Source organism: Armigeres subalbatus, chromosome 1 (assembly GCF_024139115.2).
Source record: "Armigeres subalbatus isolate Guangzhou_Male chromosome 1, GZ_Asu_2, whole genome shotgun sequence".
In the NCBI taxonomy this organism is placed as follows: Eukaryota; Metazoa; Arthropoda; class Insecta; order Diptera; family Culicidae; genus Armigeres; species Armigeres subalbatus.
Window position 1 is genome coordinate 97,972,126 of NC_085139.1, and position 22,897 is coordinate 97,995,022.

The window sequence follows — 22,897 nt, forward strand, 5'->3', positions numbered from 1 at the left end:
ATCAAGATAATTCTTACAGGAATTAATGCTTTATTCTAAAATTCTTATGGCATTATTTATCGATCACTTAAATCCTATAGTTTAGCACTTAAATGTTAAAAAATCGTTTGTCAACATTATCTATGCTCAGAATTGCAAATAAATTTATTCTTCAGTACATCTTCTCATCTTTGACCGAGTCACTATCGGACTCCCATTAATATTTTTTTCTTTTTCTAGAACAGCGAACAGATTCAGAACGTTCGAAACTTTCATCGACCGGCACCCTAGTCGGAAACACTCTCAACGCCCTTTATTTTTGGACCGATCGTCCAGTTACTGCCTTCATCCGGAAATCCGAAGAAATCATCTTCAGTATCCACAGAACCACGTCGTCTTGGCTGCGACGGTATAGCCATCAGTGTTGTTATTCGTTTCGGTTGTTCCAAACACTTCAGCTGGTGTCTATGAGCCGTTAGCACATGTGATCCTAAAGCATTCTGGAAAACATTGATAGAAACTCTTTAACGAACTTCGCATCTAACCATTTAGGTATTACATTTTTGTTAAAGTTTTTATATAACAGCTTATCCCCTGCTTTTAACTTATCAAGTTCGTTTGGAGGACTATATTCATGGTTAGATTTATTATTGTTTATATGGGAGGTTTTATCAATAAAATGTTTATATGTTTGTTTAGGATTTAATAAATCAAATAGCATTTTGGGTTTAAAACCAAGAACTTTCTCGGAAGGAAAAATACCTTCTTCGCCAAAACAACTGTTTCTATAGTTTATGAGGAACAGGTTCAATTTGTCTTCAATGTCTAAATATTTAGTTTTTTCGTCAATTAAAAACTTTTTAAGCACATTCTTAACTACCCGTACCATTCTTTCTGCTTGGCCATTGCTGGCCGGATTGTACGGAGGGCTTTTAAGTACAATGATTCCTTGGCGCCTAAGAAAGTCCATAAATTCCTGGGAATTGAACGGCGGTCCTCCATCCGTGACCACAATATCCGGAAGTCCAAATCTTGCAAATAGCGATGCAAACTTCTTATTAACAAGTTTTGCAGTAGTTCCATAACGCATCCATTCGACTTCCAACCATTTAGAATGGCTATCTACTATTAAAATGAAAGTTTTACCCTCAAAATAAAAAAAATCAGCGTGTACACGACTGAATGGACGCGTAGTCGGTAACCAAGCTCCTGATATTTTTGGTTTAGGTACCACTTCCATCTTTGCACAAGTGTCACATAGTTTAACATATTTTTCTATATCTATGTTTAATCCCTGCCAGTACACAACACGTCTCGCCAATTTTTTCATTTTTACGATGCCGCTGTGATTGGCATGTAAAAGCTTTAAAATGCTTGATTTTAATATTTCGGGTATAATTACCTTTTCTTCCACAATTAGCACTCCGTCAACAATTTCTAAACAATCTTTTTTTGCGTAGAAGTTTTTGAAGATACCAGGAACATTGTTGGGCCACCCTAATGTAACAAAATCCACCAATTTTGATAGAAAAGCATCCGATTTAGTTTCCCTTGAAATCAATGCATAATCCAGCGGGAAATCATTAGTAAAATTGATGCTATTAATAACATTATGATCCAAATAGCTTGGCACTTTTGGTTTAAAGGAAACGACTGCAAAAATCTGCGTTACACATTTTAGCTGCAGGACGATATTCAATTTCAAAACTATATATGGATAATTCCATTATATAGCGTTGCAATCTTGTGACGTATATTGAATGCTTCCCTTCTTTTCCAAATATACCAATCAAAGGTTTATGATCTGTGTATACTTTGAATTTCTGTCCAAATAAAAATTTATGGAATTTCTTAATAACGCAGACAAGTGCCAATGCTTCTAGATGCAAAATCGGGTATCGTTTCTGTGCGTCATTAAGTGAGAAAGACGTGAAGCATACTGGTTTCTCTTCACTTCCTTCAATTTGTGCCAGAACACCACCCAGACCATAGGAAGATGCGTCAGTTATTACGACCAGGGGTTTTTTTGGGTCATAGAATGTTAATAAATTTGCTTGTAGTAAATTATCTTTACTTTTTTTAAACGCATTGTCACAATCATTAGTCCATTTGAACTGTGCATTTTTCTTTAACAAGGCATACAAACAACTTAGTTTAGAACTCAAATTTGGTACAAACTTATTGTAATAATTTACTAAACCAAGATACGCTTTAAGCTCTGTTACGTTATGTGGTACTTTAGCATCTCTGATTGTTGAAAGTTTTTCTGGAGCAGGTAGTAATCCTTCACTAGAGATTAAATGTCCAAGATACTGTAATGAGTCAACGAAAAATTTACATTTCTTAAAATTTACACTAATGTTTGCAGCGGCAAGCCTAGAAAGAACTTGTTCTAATTTGTCTAAACATTCACTAAAGGATTGTGCTGCGATTAGCACGTCGTCTAAATAACAGCTAACATTGTCTAGTCCTTTGAGGACTTGGTCCATAACCTGCTGGAACACAGCAGCGCTCGAAGATGCGCCTTGTGGGAGACGATTATATGTGTACAAGCCCTTTTCCGTATTAATAACAACGTATTTTCTAGAACGTTTGGACAGATTTAACTGGGTATAAGCTCCTGTCAAATCTAAACAGCAGAATACTTTGCTACCTGCTAAAGAAGCAAAAATATCCTGGGCAAGCGGAAGAGGATAAGTGTTAGGCAAGAGTACTTTGTTGAGCGAGACCTTACAATCAATTACCATTCTTAGTTCGTTGTACTTTTCAGTATTGCTATTACAGGTGCCGCCCACTCACTCGCTTGGATCGGTGTAATTATATCTTGCTTCTCCAAATCATCCAAATGTTTCAAAAATTTTTCTTTAATTTTATAAGGTACCTGATAAGGTTTTCGAAAAATAGGCCGATCTGAAGTGAACACCAAATCCGCTTCAAATCCTGTAATAGTTTTAGATAAATCATTACGAAAAACACTCGCATACTTGTTTTTAATCATACTTATTGCTTCGTCATGCTTCTTGTCAATATCCATTTTTTTAATATCAATCGGTTCAATAAACGCGTTTTTCCATTTTGGGTAAAATGTTGTCATCAAATCTCTTCCCAGCAGCGGCCTAAATTCACTGTGTGTTTTTAGCACAATTAGTTTGCCCGTAATTTTTCGCTCATTTAGTAAAATATCTGCTACTATTTGCCCAACTACGTCTAATTTAGTACCGTTGACTACCACGAGCTTTTTATGACAACTAGTAAGCGGAATCGAATTGAATAATTTCTTGTAGATAAACTCGCTAATAACTGTCACAGCGGAACCTGTGTCTATTTCCATTGTTAGTTTCTTGTTATTAACCAGAACTTCAACTAGGCATGCTCCACTATCTGTATTTGGTCCTGAAATTTTCATGCAATTGATATCCGATTCATCGCTCGAGTCTTGCAAGTTCATTCTGTTAAATTTATCCACTACTACAGGCTGAGCTTCCTTCTCCTGTTCTACGAATTTAACAGTGTTCTTCTTGCTCAAAAACCAACAATTCTTCCTGATATGGCCGCGTCTTTTACATAAATTGCATACCGCGTTGTTGTGGGAACCCCACTGTTTTGCATCACGCTTCAATTGATAAGCATTTCTCTCTTTGCTATTGTTACGATCACTACTAATACTACGTGAACGAAACCTTCCACCATGTTCGTAACGTTTGCCACGGAATTCTTCACGCTTCCTGCCGAGCCGATGTTTTATTGATAACACTTCTATTTCACCTTGTTCATTCATTTCCTTAGCTCTTTTACCTGCCAATTCACTACTAATAATAGTCTTCTCAACCGCGTCCAATGCTATATCATCTTCCATGAGTAGTTTTTGTTGTAAAATTTTATCACGTAACCCGAGAATCAACTTGTCTCTTACAGCTTCATCCTTAAAATCTCTAAAGTTACAGTTCTCCGCAAGAAGCTTTACGGCTAAAACAAAATTCTCCGAACTTTCTGAATGACCTTGCGAACGGTTGTAGAACTTGTACCTATTCATTAACGCCGGCTCCGTTTTATCAAAACGAGCCTTTAGTTTATAATATCGTCGTAACTCAACTCGTTAACGTCTTTTTTTGGAAACAAAAGTTTGATTTCGTCAAACACTTCTTCTCCGCTCAAAGAAATGAACCATGACCTTTTCGTATCAACAGTAACACTATGCAATGCACATAAGATTTCGAAGCGCTCAACCCAATTGCTGAACGACTTCCCTATGTGATATACATCGATTGAACCAATCATAGTTGGAGCAGCTTGCGTCATTTGCGTAGACGTCCCAGGTGTTTGAGTCATGTTGCTAGTAAATAACTCTCACTACTATAACAATTGAAAAAGATTACTCACGGTTTACTAAGACCAGATGACGTAGACTTACTCCAGTTGAACTGAGGAAACACTCGCTGTAAATGATAGCCACACACCAATCAGAGCTAGGTAGCCACACCACAGGTGATGTCGTTGTACGTTGAACGTGTATTATAGGATGTCCCTTTGCTTGACTAAATACTCCGTCTCACAGCCTGATATTTCTCCAACGGCAACTGAATTGAAAAAGTTTTATAATCCGCCAGCCGCCGGGCAATTGTTCCTTCGTAAATTTTAGCACTATCTCTCTCTCTCTCCTTGATTTGCTTCGGAAGCCTCCACCGTACCGGTAGCCTGCCTAACTCACAATCACTATTGATCCTCTCGACTGTTCCTTTTCCAAATGGTCCGCGCTACTCAATTTGCCAGATATGCTCTTACTCAAATCGCTCTATTGAGTATACGGTGCACAAACGCCGACGATGATCTGGACTCCGCCGATTGGTAGGCTCTCTTGATCCTATGAGAGTACCGGAGGAAAGCTTCCTCTCGTGCTTTACCGACACAGAAGAGGGTGAAACAAAAAGACCAATATCCAAACCAACTCTGCATAAAACTTACAATATGCTCACTCTGGAAACGACGCTTCCGTTTGAGACGTTCTTTACTATATATTCACGCACTTCGCGACAATCTTCTTCTATATTATCAATCACGGATTCACGATTTCCTCGTCGCCACTTAAAACGTTCTTAAACTTGGTAGATATTTGAATAGATTTCTTTCTTATAACTTTGAACACTAAGTTGTCTCCGTCACAATCCACGGCTCAACTTCGAATGAGCAGTTTATTCGATTTGATATATTTCAATCATACAGAACAGCATATTGATAAGTATTGGTAAGTATATAGATAATTTGATTTAGTACTATCGAGATGATAGGGATGCTACAGTTACTTAGGTCCTTTTGAAAAGTTAAGCGAGATTTGACGAAGCCAGCCATGTCTGCTATTGTTGGCTGAACAGCATCTCCAGGGAATACGAAGACCAGCGTATTTTTCACCGTGACTCCACCCGACATTTTGATCGTAGAAAAACCGAAAACAAGCTATCGAGTGCACAAAAGCGTGTTGTCTGATCAAAGTTTGATCGCTCACTGTCATTATTATCTTCGACAAAAACAAAGCTTTGTCATTGGTTCTAGGTTGGTTCTAGGGCACCAGAACTATGGGATTATTACTAATTGAGAAATCATCTTCTATGGCAAAGTAAAGCTTATTTTATTAGAGGTGAAACATAAAATTTTCATGCCAAATGTATGCTTTAAGAAAATAAAGAAAAGATCTCCACGCTGTAATTAGTTGTTTATGTAAGGATTTAAGACAGGCCTGCCCAACCTTTTCAAGCCACGGGCCAATTTTCATAATTAACACCTGCTGGCGGGCCAGAATGTTTTTATAGATTTTGTTTTTTTTTATAATTAATCAAAGTTTTTCTCATTTTTCCAGAATGGCCAACAAAATCTTTAGAAAAAAACTAAACACCGTTGTATTGCATACAAATCAGCTCGTTTGGTTATATATTTAATGAGAAACATGAAATTGTTGCCTACTTTCCAATCGACTCATATTGTTTTCGTTCAAGTGATCAAAATTCGCAAACCGGATTTGAAGTTTTTGTTAAGTGCTTCCGATCGAAGAGAGAATATCTTTTGTGAGCTGTTTTCTTTCAGCTATTTAGATTTAAGCTCGTCGTCGTATTTAATTACATTTAATAATAACCTGGGCGAGTATCCGGGATCTCTTAGTTTGACATTGGTTTTTCTCTTTCAAATCGTGCGATTTTGTTTCGAAGAGAATAACATCTTTTAAGCCTGGTACAACGGCTTAGTCAACGAAAAGCAATAATACAGCAAATCTCCGTATTCTGCCTCCATTTCCGTCATAACCATGCCTTTGTGATTGTTTTTCCTTTTTTGGAAGCGACGCCAGCGTTCTTTCCCTTTATTGCCGATGCCGGCTCCATCAGTTGTACATAAGGCTACTTAAGTTTTTAAAGGAGTGTACAAGCTCCTCCATATAGGTTTTTTTCCGGTCATTCTACTCATTGGGATCAAAGCTGCCAATTCCTCAGTGATTATCATCAACTTCTCTTATGAAGACTACTACCTGTACCTGTTTTTAACATCAGTATTATCATCGATTGCAAGAGAGTAGAATTTGAAGCAGGCAGCTTTTTCACGTAACGTAGTTTTCAAATCTTCTGCATGAACTTTTACTCTGCACCGTGTGCCGAGGCAAGCTTGTGCTACTGAAGGAGACTTTTTCCTTAGGGCACATAATGCCGTTAATAACCGATATGCATTCCTCCTCCGTCCTAGAATAGTTTCATTTGTTCGGCCAAAATCTCACTAACAACAAAACTGGCCCGTACTCCCGGCTTTGTGTTTGTCAGAGTGAAGAGAGTTTGTTGCTGCGATAATTCACTGACTGTTCCACCGATAATTTGAGTTAATTATGGAAATTGAATTGGGACCGCATCGTGCTTTCGTGTTGTGCGGTTCTTTCTCTCTTTGCGGAAGGAAGCTTTTAATACTACCCGAAGCTATTTTAATTTCAACGGTGCTTCTTAGCGCTATTTGTACCCACTGATCACGTTACGATCTTTGCAAGGACCCGTGCCTTCGTTTTACGTTGGACCCGTTTGCGGAAGTAAAATTCCGACAAGCGGTGGTAATCCTGCAGGGACACCGTTCTGGGAAAAAACCTCTTAGGTCACGTCTCCACGCTCAGCCATGAGCATTAATAAAAACAAGAGGAAGGGGGAGTCTCTGAATTCTCCACTTCCTTCAAAGAAACAAGGTTTCAAGACCGTCCTGCCAAAGCGCGGAAAAAATGGAAGGAAGCTGGAGAATTCAGATATTCCTTCTAACTCTAATATCGGAAATAATTCTTCTCCAATCGAACTGAGCAATCAGTTCGATTTGATTAATGATGACATTGAGCAAATCGAATATACCTCTAGCCCAGGTGATTCGATTCATGCGAAAAAGCAAAGGATTCCGCCAATTGTGGTATCTGTTGCCGAGTTTTCTGGCTTTCGGAATGAAATCTTGAGTAACCTTCAGGGGATCAAGGTTTCATTTCAGATTGCTAGGAAGGGTGACTGCCGCGTTTTGCCGGGATCCTTTGACGATCGCAAACGTCTTCTTCAGTATTTAACTGAGAAGCGCCATAAATTCTTCACATACGACGACAAAACTGAGCGATTGTTCAAAGTCGTCTTGAAGGTCTCCCCAGTGATGACAAATCACTGGATGAGATTAAATTGAAATTTCTCAATTACTTGGATTTTCACCAGTCCAAGTAATTAAGATGAAAAAGAAATCCCACTCTGGTACTTCCCAGAGGGGCATTTCTCAAGAATTTTATTTAGTTCATTTTAACAAAAGTGAACTAAATAATATGAAAAGTTTGGAAAAGGCCTGTATTATGTCCCATGTCCGTGTTACGTGGGAACATTTCCGCAGGCCTGGGGGAAATTTCCAAAACCCCACCCAGTGCCGTAAGTGCCAAAAGTGGGGTCATGGAACCAAACATTGTCACATGGATGCTAAATGCATGATTTGTGGTGGAACCTCTCACGCCAAGGACGCATGTCCTGTGAGAGATGATTCCAATAAATTTAAATGTGCAAATTGTGGGGGCAATCATAAATCCAATTTCTGGGAATGCCCTTCACGCAAAAAAGTTTTGAATTCCCGTGCAAAATTGATGACGGGAAATTCCAATCGGATCCCAGATTCGACGGGTAGAAATTTTTCAAACGCTCAAATTTCGAAACCAGTTACCGGTCGAGCAATTCATACCCACCACAATTCACAAACAAATTTTGCCGCTCGTCAATGGGTAGCAAGCACTTCAGTAAATTCCAATTTTTCGAATGTACCTACGTATGCAAACATCGCTGCTGGTAGACAAAATTTCTCTTCTCAAAATGAGGTTTATACCCATGTCCCAACGAAAATAATGGTCATGTTGCCGATTCAGGTAGCATGACTGCTTCCGATTTTGATTTTTTAACTGAACAATTGCATCACATGATTGATGCAATGTTCAAAGCAAATACCATACCAGAAGCTGTTCAGGTTGGTATAAAGTACACACAAAAAATTGTTATCGGACTCCGTTTTAATGGATCTAAATAATTGTGTGAAAGTTCAAAATTGGAATGCCCGCTCTCTAAAGGGTAAGGAAGATGAATTATTCAACTTCCTAACAGTTCATAATGTGCATATTGCCATTATAGCAGAAACTTATTTAAAGCCCGGACTCTCCATTAAAAGAGATCCAAATTATTTTATCTACAGAAATGATCGTCTTGACAGCGCCTGTGGTGGGGTCGCCATTGTCATTAATAGACGTATCAAACATAAATTATTTTCTTCGTTTGAAACCAAAGTTTTTGAAACCTTGGGAGTTTCTGTTGATACAAATTTTGGTCAATTTTCCTTCCTATTTGCCTTTTCAATGCAATGGGCAGCAAAAGAATTTGTTGAAAGCTGATCTTCAAATTCTGACTCGCAACAAATCAAAATTCTTCGTAATTGGTGACTTCAATGCCAAACACCGTTCATGGAATAATGCTCAAAGCAATTCCAATGGTAAAATTTTATTTGAAGATTGTTCTGCGGGCTATTATACTATTCAATATCCCAATGGACCAACTTGTTTTTCTTCCAGTCGAAATCCTTCTACAATTGATTTAGTTTTAACGGATTCAAGTCAGCTGTGTGGCCAATTGGTAACTCATGCTGACTTTGACTCTGATCACCTTCCTGTGACATTTGAAATCTCACAAGAAGCCATTTATAATCCAATCAGCTCTACTTTTAATTATCATAGAGCTGATTGGGATTTATATAAAACGTATATCGATAGGAATTTTGATGTTGATATTCCTCTCGATACCAAAAGTGATATTGATAATGCTCTCGTATCTTTGACAAATTTAATTGTCGAAGCCAGAGGCATTGCAATTCCGAAATGTGAAATTAAATTCAACTCCATTATTATTGACGACAATCTTCAGCTACCGATCCGTCTTAAAAATGTGAGACGAAGGCAATACCAAAGAACTCGCGATCCCGCATTAAAAGTTATTTGGCGAGATTTGAAAAATGAAATTAAAAAAAGTTTCGCTATTCTGAGAAATACCAACTTTTAGAATAATCTGTTGAAGTGGATCCCAGTTCGAAACCCTTTTGGAAATTAACGAAAATTCTTAAAAAACCTCAAAAGCCAATTCCAGCGCATAAAGAGGGAAATAAAATTTTATTAACAAATGGCGAAAAGGCTCAAAAACTTGCTCAGCAGTTCGAGAGTGCCCATAATTTTAGTCTAGGTCTCACTAGTCCAATTGAGGATCAGGTTACACGAAGCTTCGAAGACATTCTCAACCAAGATAATGTTTTTGACCCTTCGTTGGGAACCAATTTGGATGAAGTGAGATCTATTACTAGAAAATTTAAAAATATGAAAGCCCAGGTGATGATGGTATTTTCTACATACTTATCAAAAACTTCCTGAGAGCTCTTTATCCTTTTTGGTTAATTTATTTAACAAATGTTTTCAATTGGCATACTTCCCAGATAAATGGAAAAACGCCAAAGTTGTTCCAATTTTGAAGCCGGACAAAAATCCAGCTGAGGCTTCTAGTTATCCTTAATCAGTTTACTTCCTTCAATAAGCAAGCTGTTTAAAAGATTACTTTAAGTAGAATGATGGTTCATATCAATGACAATTCAATTTTTGCTGATGAACAATTTGGTTCTCGCCATAGGCATTCAACCCCTCGTCAGTTGGTAAGTAATACGAATTTAATTAAACTTAACAAATCTGAAATTCGACTGTTGTTCTTCTTGATATAGAGAAAGCATTTGACAGTTTTGAAGGTTTGAAGGTTTGATTGTAAAATTGATAAATTTTAATTTTCCTCTGTACATTATTAAACTGATCCAAAATTATTTATCAGATCGCTCACTGCAGGTAAACTATCAGAATTCGTAATCTGAAAGATGACCTGTAAGAGCTAGTGTTCCCCAAGGCAGCATACTGGGGCCCATTTTGTATAACATTTTTTCTTCTGACTTACCTGATTTACCACCAGGGTGTCAAAAATCTTTGTTTGCAGATGACACAGGTCTCTCAGCCAAAGGGCGTAGCCTTCGTGTCATTCGTAGTAGATTGCAAAAAAGTTTGGATATTTTTTCCACTTACTTGCAAAAATGGAAAATTTCCCCGAATGCTTCCAAAACTCAGCTTATAATTTTCCCACATAAGCCGAGAGCTTCTTATTTGAAACCTTCTAGCTGTATTGTCACTATGAATGGGGTTCCAATTAATTGGTCTAGCGAAGCTAAATATTTAGGACTTGATTCAAAATAAAATTCTGAAAATGATTCTGAAGTTGCCTCCGTGGTATAGTACCAATGAACTTCATAGAATTTCTAATATTGAGACATTGCAACAAATGTCCAACAAAATAATTTCCAATTTTAGACAAAAATCGTTGCAATCTTCTATTGCAACGATTAACTCCTTGTACCCTTAGTATAAAATAGGTTAAGATTAGTTTAAGTTGAAAGCATTGTAATTCCTACATGGTTCAATTCAACCAGAGGAAAAATTCTAACTGCCAGAGGCAATTGAAATATATTAATAATAGCTAAAAATATAACATAGCAAATAAGGATGATAGTGTTAAGAAAACACGGAACACCTAGTCTAAGAGATGAATGCATGTATTACATAATTAGCAAATAAAATTAGTTAAAAAAAAATGGAAATTGAATTAAATAAGCGCCTTATTTTTGAAGCTCTTTTAACATTCGTTTTCTTTCTGATTTAGTCTAAATTTCGTATTTTGTAAAATGCTTGGTTTCGTAATGTCGTTTCAGATCATATTCCTTCAACACAGCAACACTTTCCGAACAAATTAAGCAAACCAGCTTTCTTTGTTCAACACGAAAACGTGATGTTCCACATCAACCTTTCGTTTCACTTAGTGAACCACTGCAGCCATTTCAAAATATCTAAAACGTTATTTTTTGTTTTAATTTTATTATTGGAATTATTGGAACACAATAAAAGTATCGATTGCAAGACTTCATTTTTTTAGCACCAGTAATATCCTACAGTATTTAATAATGAATGATAAAAAGAAGCTTCCCGAGCCGAAAAACTTGCGGGCCGGTTATAAAGTATTTTCTGCTACGGCGCGTGGGCCACAAAAAATGGAGCCGAGGGCCGCATCCGGCCCGCGGGCCGTACGTTGGGCAGCCCTGATTTAAGAGTTCGCCGCTGAATGATAATAAAAAAAACCCAAATTTATCCCCAAGTGGTGATTATGCCTTTCTCGATTCGATATGTTGGATTCGAATTAATGTTGTAAATGCTGTGCTAATTGCCTACATCTTGGCGGTTAAAATATTTGATGCAACTCTATCACGCTGCTTATAAATTACTCAATAATTGAGTAATTTTTAAGCAATTATTATGAGAGTAATGGATTGCGTCATGGCTAAATTGATTAATGACTTAAAGTGTGCATGTAAACAGCGTATTTGTTAAAAGAAAAATAGAAATATTATTCGAATCGAATGAGTTATTAGCAAACAAAAACAATAGTGTCCAACTAGGAAAGTTTCTCCGTCGAATGAAACTAGTTGCACTCGAATCGGTCAAGTCCTTCTATATGAAACGTGTTTAACAATAAAAAATTCCCGGGGCTACACACACACACACACACACAGTCAGACATGTGCTCAGTTTTTCGAGCTGAGTCGATTGGTATATAACACTATGGGTCTCCGAGCCTTCTATCAAAATTTGGCTTCTGGAGTGAAATTATAGCCTTCTGGTACAACTTTGTTGTACGAGAAAGGCAAAAAATGATTGAATCAGTAAAAAAACATGCTGGGCCACCTATTGTGGTGTACCTACAGATGAAAGACTGTACATTAAGTAGGCGGTCAAAAACGATAAGGCAAAAAATGTCGAAGTCCTTAAATCCAGTGGGAGAGGACATGCGAAGCGTCAGTCGCACCAAGGGTGAGGAACTGATCTTGGTATTGAATAGTGAGGCGCAAGCAAGCGATACGGCTTACAAAAAGCGGGTCCAGGGTGCCCTGGGTGACGGCGTCGAGGTGAGGTCGTTGGGTGCGAAAGTGATCCTCCAGTGTAATCTGGACGAAGTCACGGTCACAGATGTAGACTACATCATCTCTGCTGTCAAATAGCAGTGCGGTATGGAGGTTGAGAAGACCTCTTTACGCCTAAGAAGCGAACCCTTTGGCACGCAGCTAGTCTACGTCAGGTTACCGGTAACGGAGGCCAAAAAGGTCCTGGATGCGAGAGAAGTTGAAGATCGGTTGGTCAGTATACCTAATAAGCATACTCCAGCCAACTTCAGTGGTGGATGCCAGGGTCCTATCATCGGTGCTTATAGTCCGAATAAAAGACCCGCGATTGTAAGGACCCAGACCGCAGCAACCTGTGGCGTCGTTGTGAGGAAGGGCATAAGACACATGAATGCGACAAGACACCAAAGTTCTTCATCTGTGCCAGTTAGAAGCAAGCTCGTAACCACGTTATGGGTGAACCTTCGTGTCCTTACTGTGAGGCCAATAAGAAGAAGCCGTGCAAGCAACACAGCTGAATCTTAACCATTATTGTGCATCTGCCCAGCCGCATGCTGTGGTAGTCGGTCTCGGAGTCGAGGACCCGTGTCGCCCTCCTGTCCGACCCGTACAACGCCCGTACGGCAATTGGGTGATACCCGATCCAAGAGGTGGTACATTCCTCTACTGAGGGTGTCGCGATAACCAAGATCAATGGTGTGTTCTATTGTAGCTGCTATGCCCCACCAAGGGGCCATTAGAACAATTCAACCAGATGATTGCCAATTTATCGTCCTACCTAGTGGGTCAGAAGTCGGTTATGGCAGACGCCCGCTTTATTGTTGGAGTGCCGAGATTGCAGCCCATCGATCAACCTGCCTTAAGGCTAAACAAAGGATGCAACGTGCCCGCACTGAGGAAGTAAGAGCGGACCGCCGTGAAGTGATTCAAGCTTAACAAGGGCATTAAGAGCAACAAGAGCTTCGCCGTTGATGTAACCCTGGAGGTTTACCGGGAGTCAATTCCCGAGATAGAACTGACCGCAACACACGCGAGTAGCACGGTTGGATGAGCGCTAAAGGCCTGGAGCTCGCTCAACATAAGACGGAGGTGGTTATCGTCAACATCCGCAAGTCGGCACAACATGCAGTGATTCATGTAGGTGAAATTGCGATCACGTCAAAGCGGAGCCTGAAGCTCTTCGGGGTCATGACAGACGACAAGCTATCCACGTCGACTATGTATGCAAGAGAACTTCAGTTACTGTTGCGAAATTATCGAGGATGATGTCCAACAGCTCCAGTAGCAGTCGACAAGAAGTCGTCATCGCGCGGCATGGCAGAAGAGAGACCGCATAGGTGTGAGTATGAACTGATCATGCCGAGATAGGTGGGTCATAGCGTAGAACTGTTGGCACCTATAGATATCGAAAGCACGAGGCACCTGGGATGTGCGCCTGTGTGAGCGTGAATGAGCGAGTACAGTAAGTACTGCCTTCTTCTTCTTCTTATTGGCATTACATCCCGCACTGGGACAAAGCCGCCTCACTTAGTGTTTATTAAGCACTTCCACAATTATATACTGCGATGTTTATAAGCCAAGTTACCATTTCTGCATTCGTATATCATGAGGCTTACACGATGATACTTTTATGCCCAGGGAAGTCGAGACAATTTCCATACTGAAAATTGCCTGGACCGGCACCGGGAATCGAACCCAGCCACCCTCAGCATGGTCTTGCTTTGTAGCCGCCCGTCTTATCGCACGGCTAAGGAGGGCCCTGTACTGCCTATCCCCCGAAGTAATGCTGGGAGGCAGTTTCTAGGGGAAATGATGGGAGGAGCCCAAGGTAGCTTAGTGGGTATTCATTCATTCATTTATTTAGTTAACATCTAAACAGATAACACTGAATCAACAATTTGACGCCACAATGCACGGTTCGAGGCCGCATCTCTCCATCCTCGGATACGTGGGTATGACCACCCCTTTTAATCAGGGAGTCCCACACTCCAGTATTCTTTCGTGTAATAGTCTGGCAACTATTAAGCACCTGTGTTGGGTTGTGCGTAAATGCAGTCTTTCCTTTTTTTAAAAGAAATCTAGCAGGTGAATGAACCACGAATTGCATCAGTTGTTGGGGGAAACAGCCAGCGTTCAAGCCACGAAAAACGAAAGATTGCAGTGGGCCGGATAATAGCCTGATAAAGATTGTTTCCATATATGGAATACTATAGTAGGCTAGGTTTCAAATTGACGCAGCCAACCACTCTCACTACCAATGACGCCCATGCGTCTGTGGCATGGACGTCTTAACGTCCCGAGCCAGCTCACCTCTTCAATTACTCAGGGTCGACACAATGTGCTGGGGAAAACTCACCTGTTGCCTTCTTTTCACAACCTGAAAAATTTTCTTTCGGTGCACGCAAATTAGAAACTGATAGCAAGATTTCAAGACAAAATTTTCAAAACGACTTATCTGCTTTTATAAACAATGATTCAAACGACTATTTGACGAATCTGATAGCTCTCCCACGCAAATCAACACCATCAATAGGCTGGTGAAGAACTCCGCTACCTGTTGATGGTGTTGGTTTGCGTGGGAGAGCTATCAGATTCGTCAAATCGTCGTTTGAATATTTGTTTACAAAAGCAGATAAGTCGTTTTGAAAATTTTGTCTTGATTTATAGCTTAAACACCCAAGGGACCGTACATCAATTACGTAAGCATTTTTTCTGGGTTTTTTCAACCCCCCTCCCTCCATGTAAGATTTATCCTATACAAATCATTTTTTATTTATATGGAGCGTAAGAAAATGGCCGACCCCCCCCTACCCCATAAGTGCTTACGTAATTTGTGTACGACCCCCAATCAGAAAAATATATATTGAGAAAATTGATTTTTGTTGAGATTTTCACAATTTATTAAAAGAATTACTGAATTCACTCACGGCTCGACTATCTGCTGGTGATGTCTTCTGGGTGCCGACGGCGATCTTGAACCGGATAACTGGAGCGCTTCACCCTTCTCGGGCCGGGGACCGTTCCGATCGTGGAACGTGGTGGGTTGTCGTATGGCTAACGACGCTTTATTGGGTCGTATGGTTACGGACGACCAAATGGGAGAGGAAACACTTCAATCGGCACTAGGTTTGCACTTGAGAGGGATTTTCTTAAACTCGCGGTTCTGACACCTTGCCTATCCAGCCCACTAACTAACCACGTGTCGATTATAATGTTCGAGCTGGATGGCGACCTCTCGCATCACTTGCTGGCCTCACGTTGGCGATAAGGAGGACCAGCCGCCACAAAGTGGCCACTAAAAGCACTAGAACCACTTTTAATGTCTTCGCGAGTAAGAAGATGGAATTTAGACTTTTAGGGTGATAGGGAGCGGGACTATTTGGGCAGCACCCCCTATTCCCGTCCGCAATGTTAATAACTCGACAGCGTTCCAACCAAATGGCTTGATTGTTTGTACATCACTAGATATCGACAGAAACTAGCCATGTACTAAAAACCAAGTAATTCGGTTGTAATGCGCTCGAGAAATGAACGTTGCTGACGGGAATAGGGGGTGCTGCCCAAATGATTCTCTACCCTATGTTCACCAAAACGGTATCACTAACTTGCAACCTAGACTCTAGCCGATCACTTTGGATTAAAAATTTTTGGTTGTTTGCCATTAAAATCATCGTTACGAAAACATTATCGCCCAATGCTAACTTCTCAACGTGTGATCAAGCGGCAACCAGATGGCGGTAGTGAGCAAACGTCAAACATAAGCAAAATTGATGGAAGCACCATCGGTGGCCAATTAATTAAATCATCCGTTGAAAAGGCAAACGGTGGAACATGTGTTGAGTGACACGTCTGTTTCTCTGTGCAGATATCTTCAGAAGCTAGGAACAGCGGTTCTCAACCTTTTTTTGAGAGGTACCCTTTCAAACTTATGCTTTCATTGAGGTACCTCCTATTTTATTTTAGTTGTAAATGAAAATAAACGTATTTCATGAGATATATAAAAAACGAACCACAAAATCAACAGGATATATTCTGCTCATGATCGCATATTTGTAACACTCGCATTTTTGTTAGTTTTGTTAAAAGCTTGTGAATCGTTCAGAAAGCCCAATTTAATGCATCTATTCCCACAACAGTCAAATATGCTTTATTATTTGTGGTAAGCTGGAAATGGTTGAATTTGTGGGGAGGATTGACAAACGATTTACAAAATCAACTAAAATTTTACGTTTAAAGTACGTTTATTTATTTATTATTATTATACATCAACACAGGCTTGTTACTGCCGCAATGATGTTGGTGAGAAATTATCTAATTTTAATTAGGGTTGATTCAAATATGACGTCCACCAATTTTTGGGATTTTTCAACACCCCCTCCCCCCTCTGTCACACTTTTTTGTATACCAAGTGTATGCACTGTCACAAAATCTTAACCCCCTCCCCCCTCAAACTGTGGACGTCATATTTGAATGACCCCTTATCTAATCTTTCAGCAATTGCATCTGTATATAGGGTTTCTTACCCCATTCCCGGCCTAACATGCATACGACTGCATTATTTAATTGATATTTATGGCAGGAAGCAACTTTTTCTGAATTTCGTGGGCCGTGCAATACTGCAAAGGGGTTTACTTCTGCTTAAAAATAGCTTTTCTTGGTAAACATCGTTTGAAAAAGCTTTCATTTGATTTAAATTAACGATGTGCAGCACTCATTTCAGTCATAGCGATTGCATATCCGGCCCACTTCCAAACCAGTTCCCGGCCTAAGCAAAATTTCGCTCAATCTCTCAACAACTTATGAGTCAAACACAATGGATACGTTTGCGTGCGTTTTGACAGTTTTTCCATGGGAAAACTGTCAAAACGCACGCAAATGTATCAATTGTGTTTGGCCCATTACTCTCATTCTCTCTCGGGACGGTAGACAATGCGACGTGAACAAAATTATGCACGTTCAACGCCGACATGATGCCAGATGGTATATTATTTATAAAAAATTGGTTGAAAAGATATATTAACTCATCCAAACGCTTAAAAACTATATTTTTTCACTTTTTGAAATCGAGAAAATTATGAATAACATGATAGCGTCAACATATTAGATAGTTTTCCTATGAACGATGAAGGATTTTTTTCATACTAAAAAAGACTCCTGGCTTTTTGGCAGCACTGTGCGGCTATAAGTTCTTATGCCGAGGTGAATTTTTGTTCGGTTTGAGGATACATTTTTAAATGTATTCTAATATGTTTATATTAGTTCTAGTGAAACGAACAAATAGAAAAAATTAAAGTGCGTGAGTTTAGAATTATTGTGTGGTGATTAACAGCTTCAAGCGATAATATTGTATCGAAAACTGTGACGATTTTCAGGTAGGTGTTTATATGAAAATACCGTTTTGTAAAAGTGGAAAGATTCACTCCGGCTCGGTGGTGTAGCAACCGAGGGCAAATGTTCGGAATCTACATTTTTATTTTCTATAATTGGACCAATTGGTCGGGGTTCAGCCAAACCGCACCAAGCGGCTTTTCGACTGACTTGTGATGTTTTGTTCGTAGAAAGACAACGAAAATAGTTCATATCGATTTAAACGTACATTTGCAGAAGGATGTCTTCAGTTATGGGGTTAAGGGATATCCGATACGATTTACGATCAATTAAATCTACTAAACGAAAGTTTGTGCAGAAAAATAGGTGATTTTTCGTTGGCGCTTGGTGCGTTTTGGCTGAATCCTGACCAATTAGGAGTGAAATAAATAGTTGAAAAATATTGAGTATTGTGCGAAATAAATGGGAGACTTTTTAAAAATTATCAATCTTAAACCTACGGCTTCCAAAAAGTATAAATACTTAGTTTTCTGTGCAGTGAGCCGGGAATCGGGTCCATAGGCCCAAGCTGAGAGAGAGAAGACAGCTCGCTTTATTTACGTTCATCCTAATGTCACTGCGATCCAGTCACTGCGAACCGAAAAAGTAAACACTGCGTTGCAACTTCAAATGGTCGTAACCAAAATTATTTATTTGGCAATTTATTTTCGCAACTTTTCTTATATCTGCTACCGTGAATTGAACCTGTAATTATCCATGTGAATGATCCCGTATTATGAGAAATCGGTTTTGTTCCACGTTAGGAAGTTCATAATCATTAAAATCAGCTAATTCGAACAAGTTTTTATTGGAGTGAAAAATGTTGCTTTCGACGTTATGAAATGTTACTTCGATTTGTTGAGTTTCCACGGTTTCAACACAAATAAAGAAGAAGAAGACATAGTAAATAAACGATCTGTCAGTGAGCTGGCTTCTCTCTCAGGGCCCAAGTAGTTATTTACCCTACACGATTGTGATGCATCACCTGTGCTAAATGTGCACATTAGAGTGATTCAAATTTTGGCTTTTTTAACCGCCGGCCTCTATCTGGTTCTCTGTTGAATATTGTTTTCGCTATTCTTTCTTCCGACATTCGCACCAAGTGACCAGCCCACTGAAGTCTGCCGTATTTTATACAATTCAATATTTTCTTCTTTGTATACTTGATACAGATCACGATTCATGCGTCTGCGTCACACACCATTTTCTAGTTTCCCTCCGAGTATTGTACGCAGCACTTTTCGCTCGAAAACCCCGAAAGCTCTTCGGTCCACCTCTTTTAATGTCCATCCTTCATTTCCATAAAAGGCCACTGGTAGGATCAGAGTTTTGTATAGAGCAAATTTCGTTTCCGTCTGCGGGTTGCGGGACCTAAGGTTACGTAATCCGTAAAAGGCCATATTCGCAGCAGCAATATGTCTTTTCACTTCACGGGAAACGTCATTGTCACATGTCACAAGCGTTCCAAGATAAACAAATTCTTCAACAACTTCAAACACATCCACATCAAGCACCAACATCACTAGGTCTTCCCCTATCTCTACCTGCTTCCATGTACTTTGTCTTGGTAGAGTTAATGGTTAAGCCTATCCTCGCCGTATGCCTTTTCAGTAGGCAAAAGCCTCCACTACTGCTCTGCGATCGATTCCAATAAGTTCCATGTCGTCCGCAAAGCCCAGGAGCATATGCGACCGTGTGATGATAGTCCCGTTCCTCTGTACGCCAGATCTCCTTATAGCGCCTTCCAGTGCAATGTTGAACAATAAATTCGAAAGTGCATCACCTAGCTTCAATAGATCTGAGGACACAAACGAGGTTGACACTGCGTCTGTAATCCAAATATTTGATTTCGAGCCATCCAACGTTGCACGTATCAGTCTAATCAGTTTCGCCAGAAAACCATGTTCGGACATTATCTGCCACAGCACATTTCTTTTTACTGAATCGTCCCTCCGGGACCTTCACGAAAGTAGGGTAAAATGCCCAATAGTGAACCCCCGTAGCGGAATTTTATTCTTGCGGTCATAAGGAGTAGAAAATTTCAACATAATAATTCTGCTTGATATCTGATAACAAGTTCTGCATCTCCTCTTCACGATACATACATAAAACACTTTAATACACAACGATATTCGTTGAAATTAACATTTCAAAGTCTGATTGAATTCATCCTATAATAGACCCTCTGAGGGTCTAGAATAGGAAATTGCTTCCCTATACTCGACACTTCATTTGATTTTCATGTCCCGTTTCGGTACGTTCTTCTACCCTATTATGGACCCCCCAAAATATTCCTATAATGGACACTCTGGTGTTTAATTTTTATAGAATTGTAAAATATCATCTAGTTTTACTTTCCATAGCATTTCCAATGCATGTAATCAAATCATAGGACTGTTAGGTAGGTTCTCCCGATGGAATTTCATAGCAAAATGTTTACATTGTGCTGTAATAATGCAAAAAGGCTGGAGGGTCCACTATTGGTTGGGGGTCCGTTATTGGGCATTTTACCCTATGATAGACTTTAAACTTAAAATTTTCAGCCGTTTCTCGATGGATTTTCATTTTTTTTTTGACCATTCGATCAAGATTTCACGCAGAGCGGACGCATCAAAGCGAACGCAGTAGAGCGGGCACAGCATCACGGAAGCGCTGGTAACATTTTCAATGAAAATCCATCGCATTGGTGGTGGTCCTCGGTGTGTTGCTGCAGATCATTCAACCTCAACGAACCAGCATTTTATATGAAGAAAGGATTGACTACAAAAAAAGCACTGTTGCGATCCCGCGCCGCCAGTGGTGATGCTGAAAATTTATTATTAAACATATTTATGAAATCGATCAATACAGTTACGCCCCTATGGAATTAAGCATGTAAATCAAATTTCTTACTCGAAAAATTAAACTTTGTTCGGCTAAAATGTGTTTTAACGTTTCAATGAGCATTTTAAAATTAACGTTCTATATACCTTGCCGGGTGAAATAAAAAAGCATCACCCAGCCCCCATTTTGTTTTCGCGCTGCCGTCAGGACCAATACCGAAAGGTTATTTTTCAAAATTCAGAAATTTATTTAAGAAAACTGGTGAGTTCTACGATTTCATCAATTATTCCATTTATTTTTTATTTAACACTTCCTTCGTTATCCAAAGACCTTACATGACAAAAGAAGCAATTCGTATTTGTTTCGGTCTTATTCAAAAACCGAATAAGGTATTTAAGTTAAACAAATTGCAATACACGATAAGCAATACACGCTTTTAAAACTAATAAATACCATTTCTTTGTCCTACTCTCATCCCCAGCGCGAGCACTTTTCCTTCCTCGGGACCGGCGCCGTCAGTGCGTCACGGTGTCGAAGCATGTTCTACACCTGCCTCGGACGGTTGCTGATGGTGGACCTCTCGGAGGACGTCGACCGGTTCAACACGTTCATGATGCCGCTGACGAATACGATCGAAAACATGGTCATGATGAGCTTTCCCAGCGAGGAAGCGCGGAAGGAGCTGATCGGGCTGTCACGCGATCTCCGCGGTCTAATGCATGCGTTTAACTCCAAAAATCCTTACATGATGCTGTTTGATTGGATGTGAGTGCGCTGGGTTTTAGGCGTGCCTCGTACCGGGATGTAATTAGTTTCGAATTTTGTTCACAGATATCCGGACTATTCGCCGATTCTGATCCGAGCAGTAGAACTGTGGGCTCATGATCCGGCGGTGACGACGCCAGTGTTGAAACTGTTTGCCGAGCTGGTGTACAATCGGTCGCAACGGTTGCAGTTTGACGTTTCCAGTCCAAATGGAATTTTGCTATTTAGGGAAACTTCCAAACTAATTTGTTGCTACGGTAAGTGGCTTCAACGATGCTTCGCAATAAGCTTCCGAAAGTAATTGTGTTTGTTCTTTAGGTGAACGAATCCTGTCACTGGATGTACCGAAGGAACAAATTTATCCGATGAAGCTGAAGGGCTACGCCGTGTGCTTCCAAATGCTAAAGGCAATCCTCAGCGGAAACTACGTCAACTTTGGAGTGTTTAAACTGTATGGGGACGATGCACTGGACAATGTGCTGAACATGACCGCCAAGCTGATACTGTCCATCTCCCACGACGACATACTGGTATGGATTGATACTGACGAGTTAGATGAAACAAAACCCCGTATGAAAAAATATTCATTGTTCATCCGCAGATCTATCCAAAACTATCGCAAGCATATTACATACTGATTGAGTGTTTAGCTCAAGATCACATCACATACCTGTCCACTTTGGAACCGCCAGTGTTTTTGTACATTTTGGAGAGTATATCGAAGGGTCTCAATGCTTTAGGTGAATATTGAAAACAGGAAATTATCGATGTTGACGATTATCGTTTATTATATTCATTTTTAGATGTTCTGGTGGGTTCCGGTTGCTGTTCGACGTTAGATTATATAGTGACGTACATTTTTAAACAGTTGCAGCTAAAAGGTAAGTTTTGATTGGTGCTTAACCTTAGTACCTACATTTCTGGTCATAAGTTTGGGTTCATCCTCTAAAGAAAATATGCCAAAAAATATCTCATATGTAGTGTTCGGAATATGAGTCATGTTCGGGATTTGAGTCAAAACGGTATATATTTCTTTAGTCTTCCTTGATCAGGAATTCACCATAAAAAGTTGGGACGATACAATCCTGAAATTAAGGAGGAAAAAAAAGTACCGCTAGGTTCCACCGAGATTTGAACTCGGATCGTTGGATTCAGAGTCCAAAGTGCTAACCATTACACCATGGAACCCGTTAGAGAGGCGAGTGTTCAAGTACACCCAAAAGCAACGACACTGAACATGAATCGACGCAGAAGCGATGCGCCGTTGATTTTCTCCTCTTTATCACACTTTCTGTTTCGTTTCAACTTGTCCGTTCGATTAACGGTATCTATAACAGAACAAGCGAGAGGTGGTGTAAGTGCGGTGTAGGTTCTATTTATAGCACTCACTCTGTCGTTGCTCTTTTTCCCCTCTTCCATT

The 22,897-nt window shown here is 39.8% G+C and overlaps 2 protein-coding genes and 1 non-coding gene across 5 annotated transcripts in view; 1 reads left to right on the forward strand and 2 right to left on the reverse strand.

Moving 5' to 3' along the window:
- Positions 1 to 22,897, forward strand: part of LOC134203446 (exportin-7) — a 55,118-nt gene that overhangs the window by 7,053 nt on the left and 25,168 nt on the right. For all 3 annotated transcript variants that reach the window (XM_062678333.1, XM_062678338.1, XM_062678326.1), the window contains exons 4-8: positions 21,194 to 21,477; positions 21,544 to 21,734; positions 21,796 to 22,007; positions 22,079 to 22,217; positions 22,281 to 22,358. In XM_062678333.1, the coding sequence (XP_062534317.1) occupies positions 21,194 to 21,477; positions 21,544 to 21,734; positions 21,796 to 22,007; positions 22,079 to 22,217; positions 22,281 to 22,358 (904 nt within the window). The remainder of the gene's footprint in view (positions 1 to 21,193; positions 21,478 to 21,543; positions 21,735 to 21,795; positions 22,008 to 22,078; positions 22,218 to 22,280; positions 22,359 to 22,897) is intronic.
- On the reverse strand, positions 267 to 4,012 carry LOC134218172 (uncharacterized). The gene is made up of 4 exons (XM_062697071.1): positions 2,980 to 4,012; positions 2,779 to 2,919; positions 2,439 to 2,503; positions 267 to 479 (listed from the first exon to the last, which is right to left on the reverse strand). Exons 1-4 carry the CDS (start codon positions 4,010 to 4,012, stop codon positions 267 to 269), a joined length of 1,452 nt encoding a protein of 483 aa, XP_062553055.1.
- Trnaq-cug (transfer RNA glutamine (anticodon CUG)) lies at positions 22,594 to 22,665 on the reverse strand. The gene has a single exon. It is a non-coding gene; the product is annotated as a tRNA-Gln (tRNA).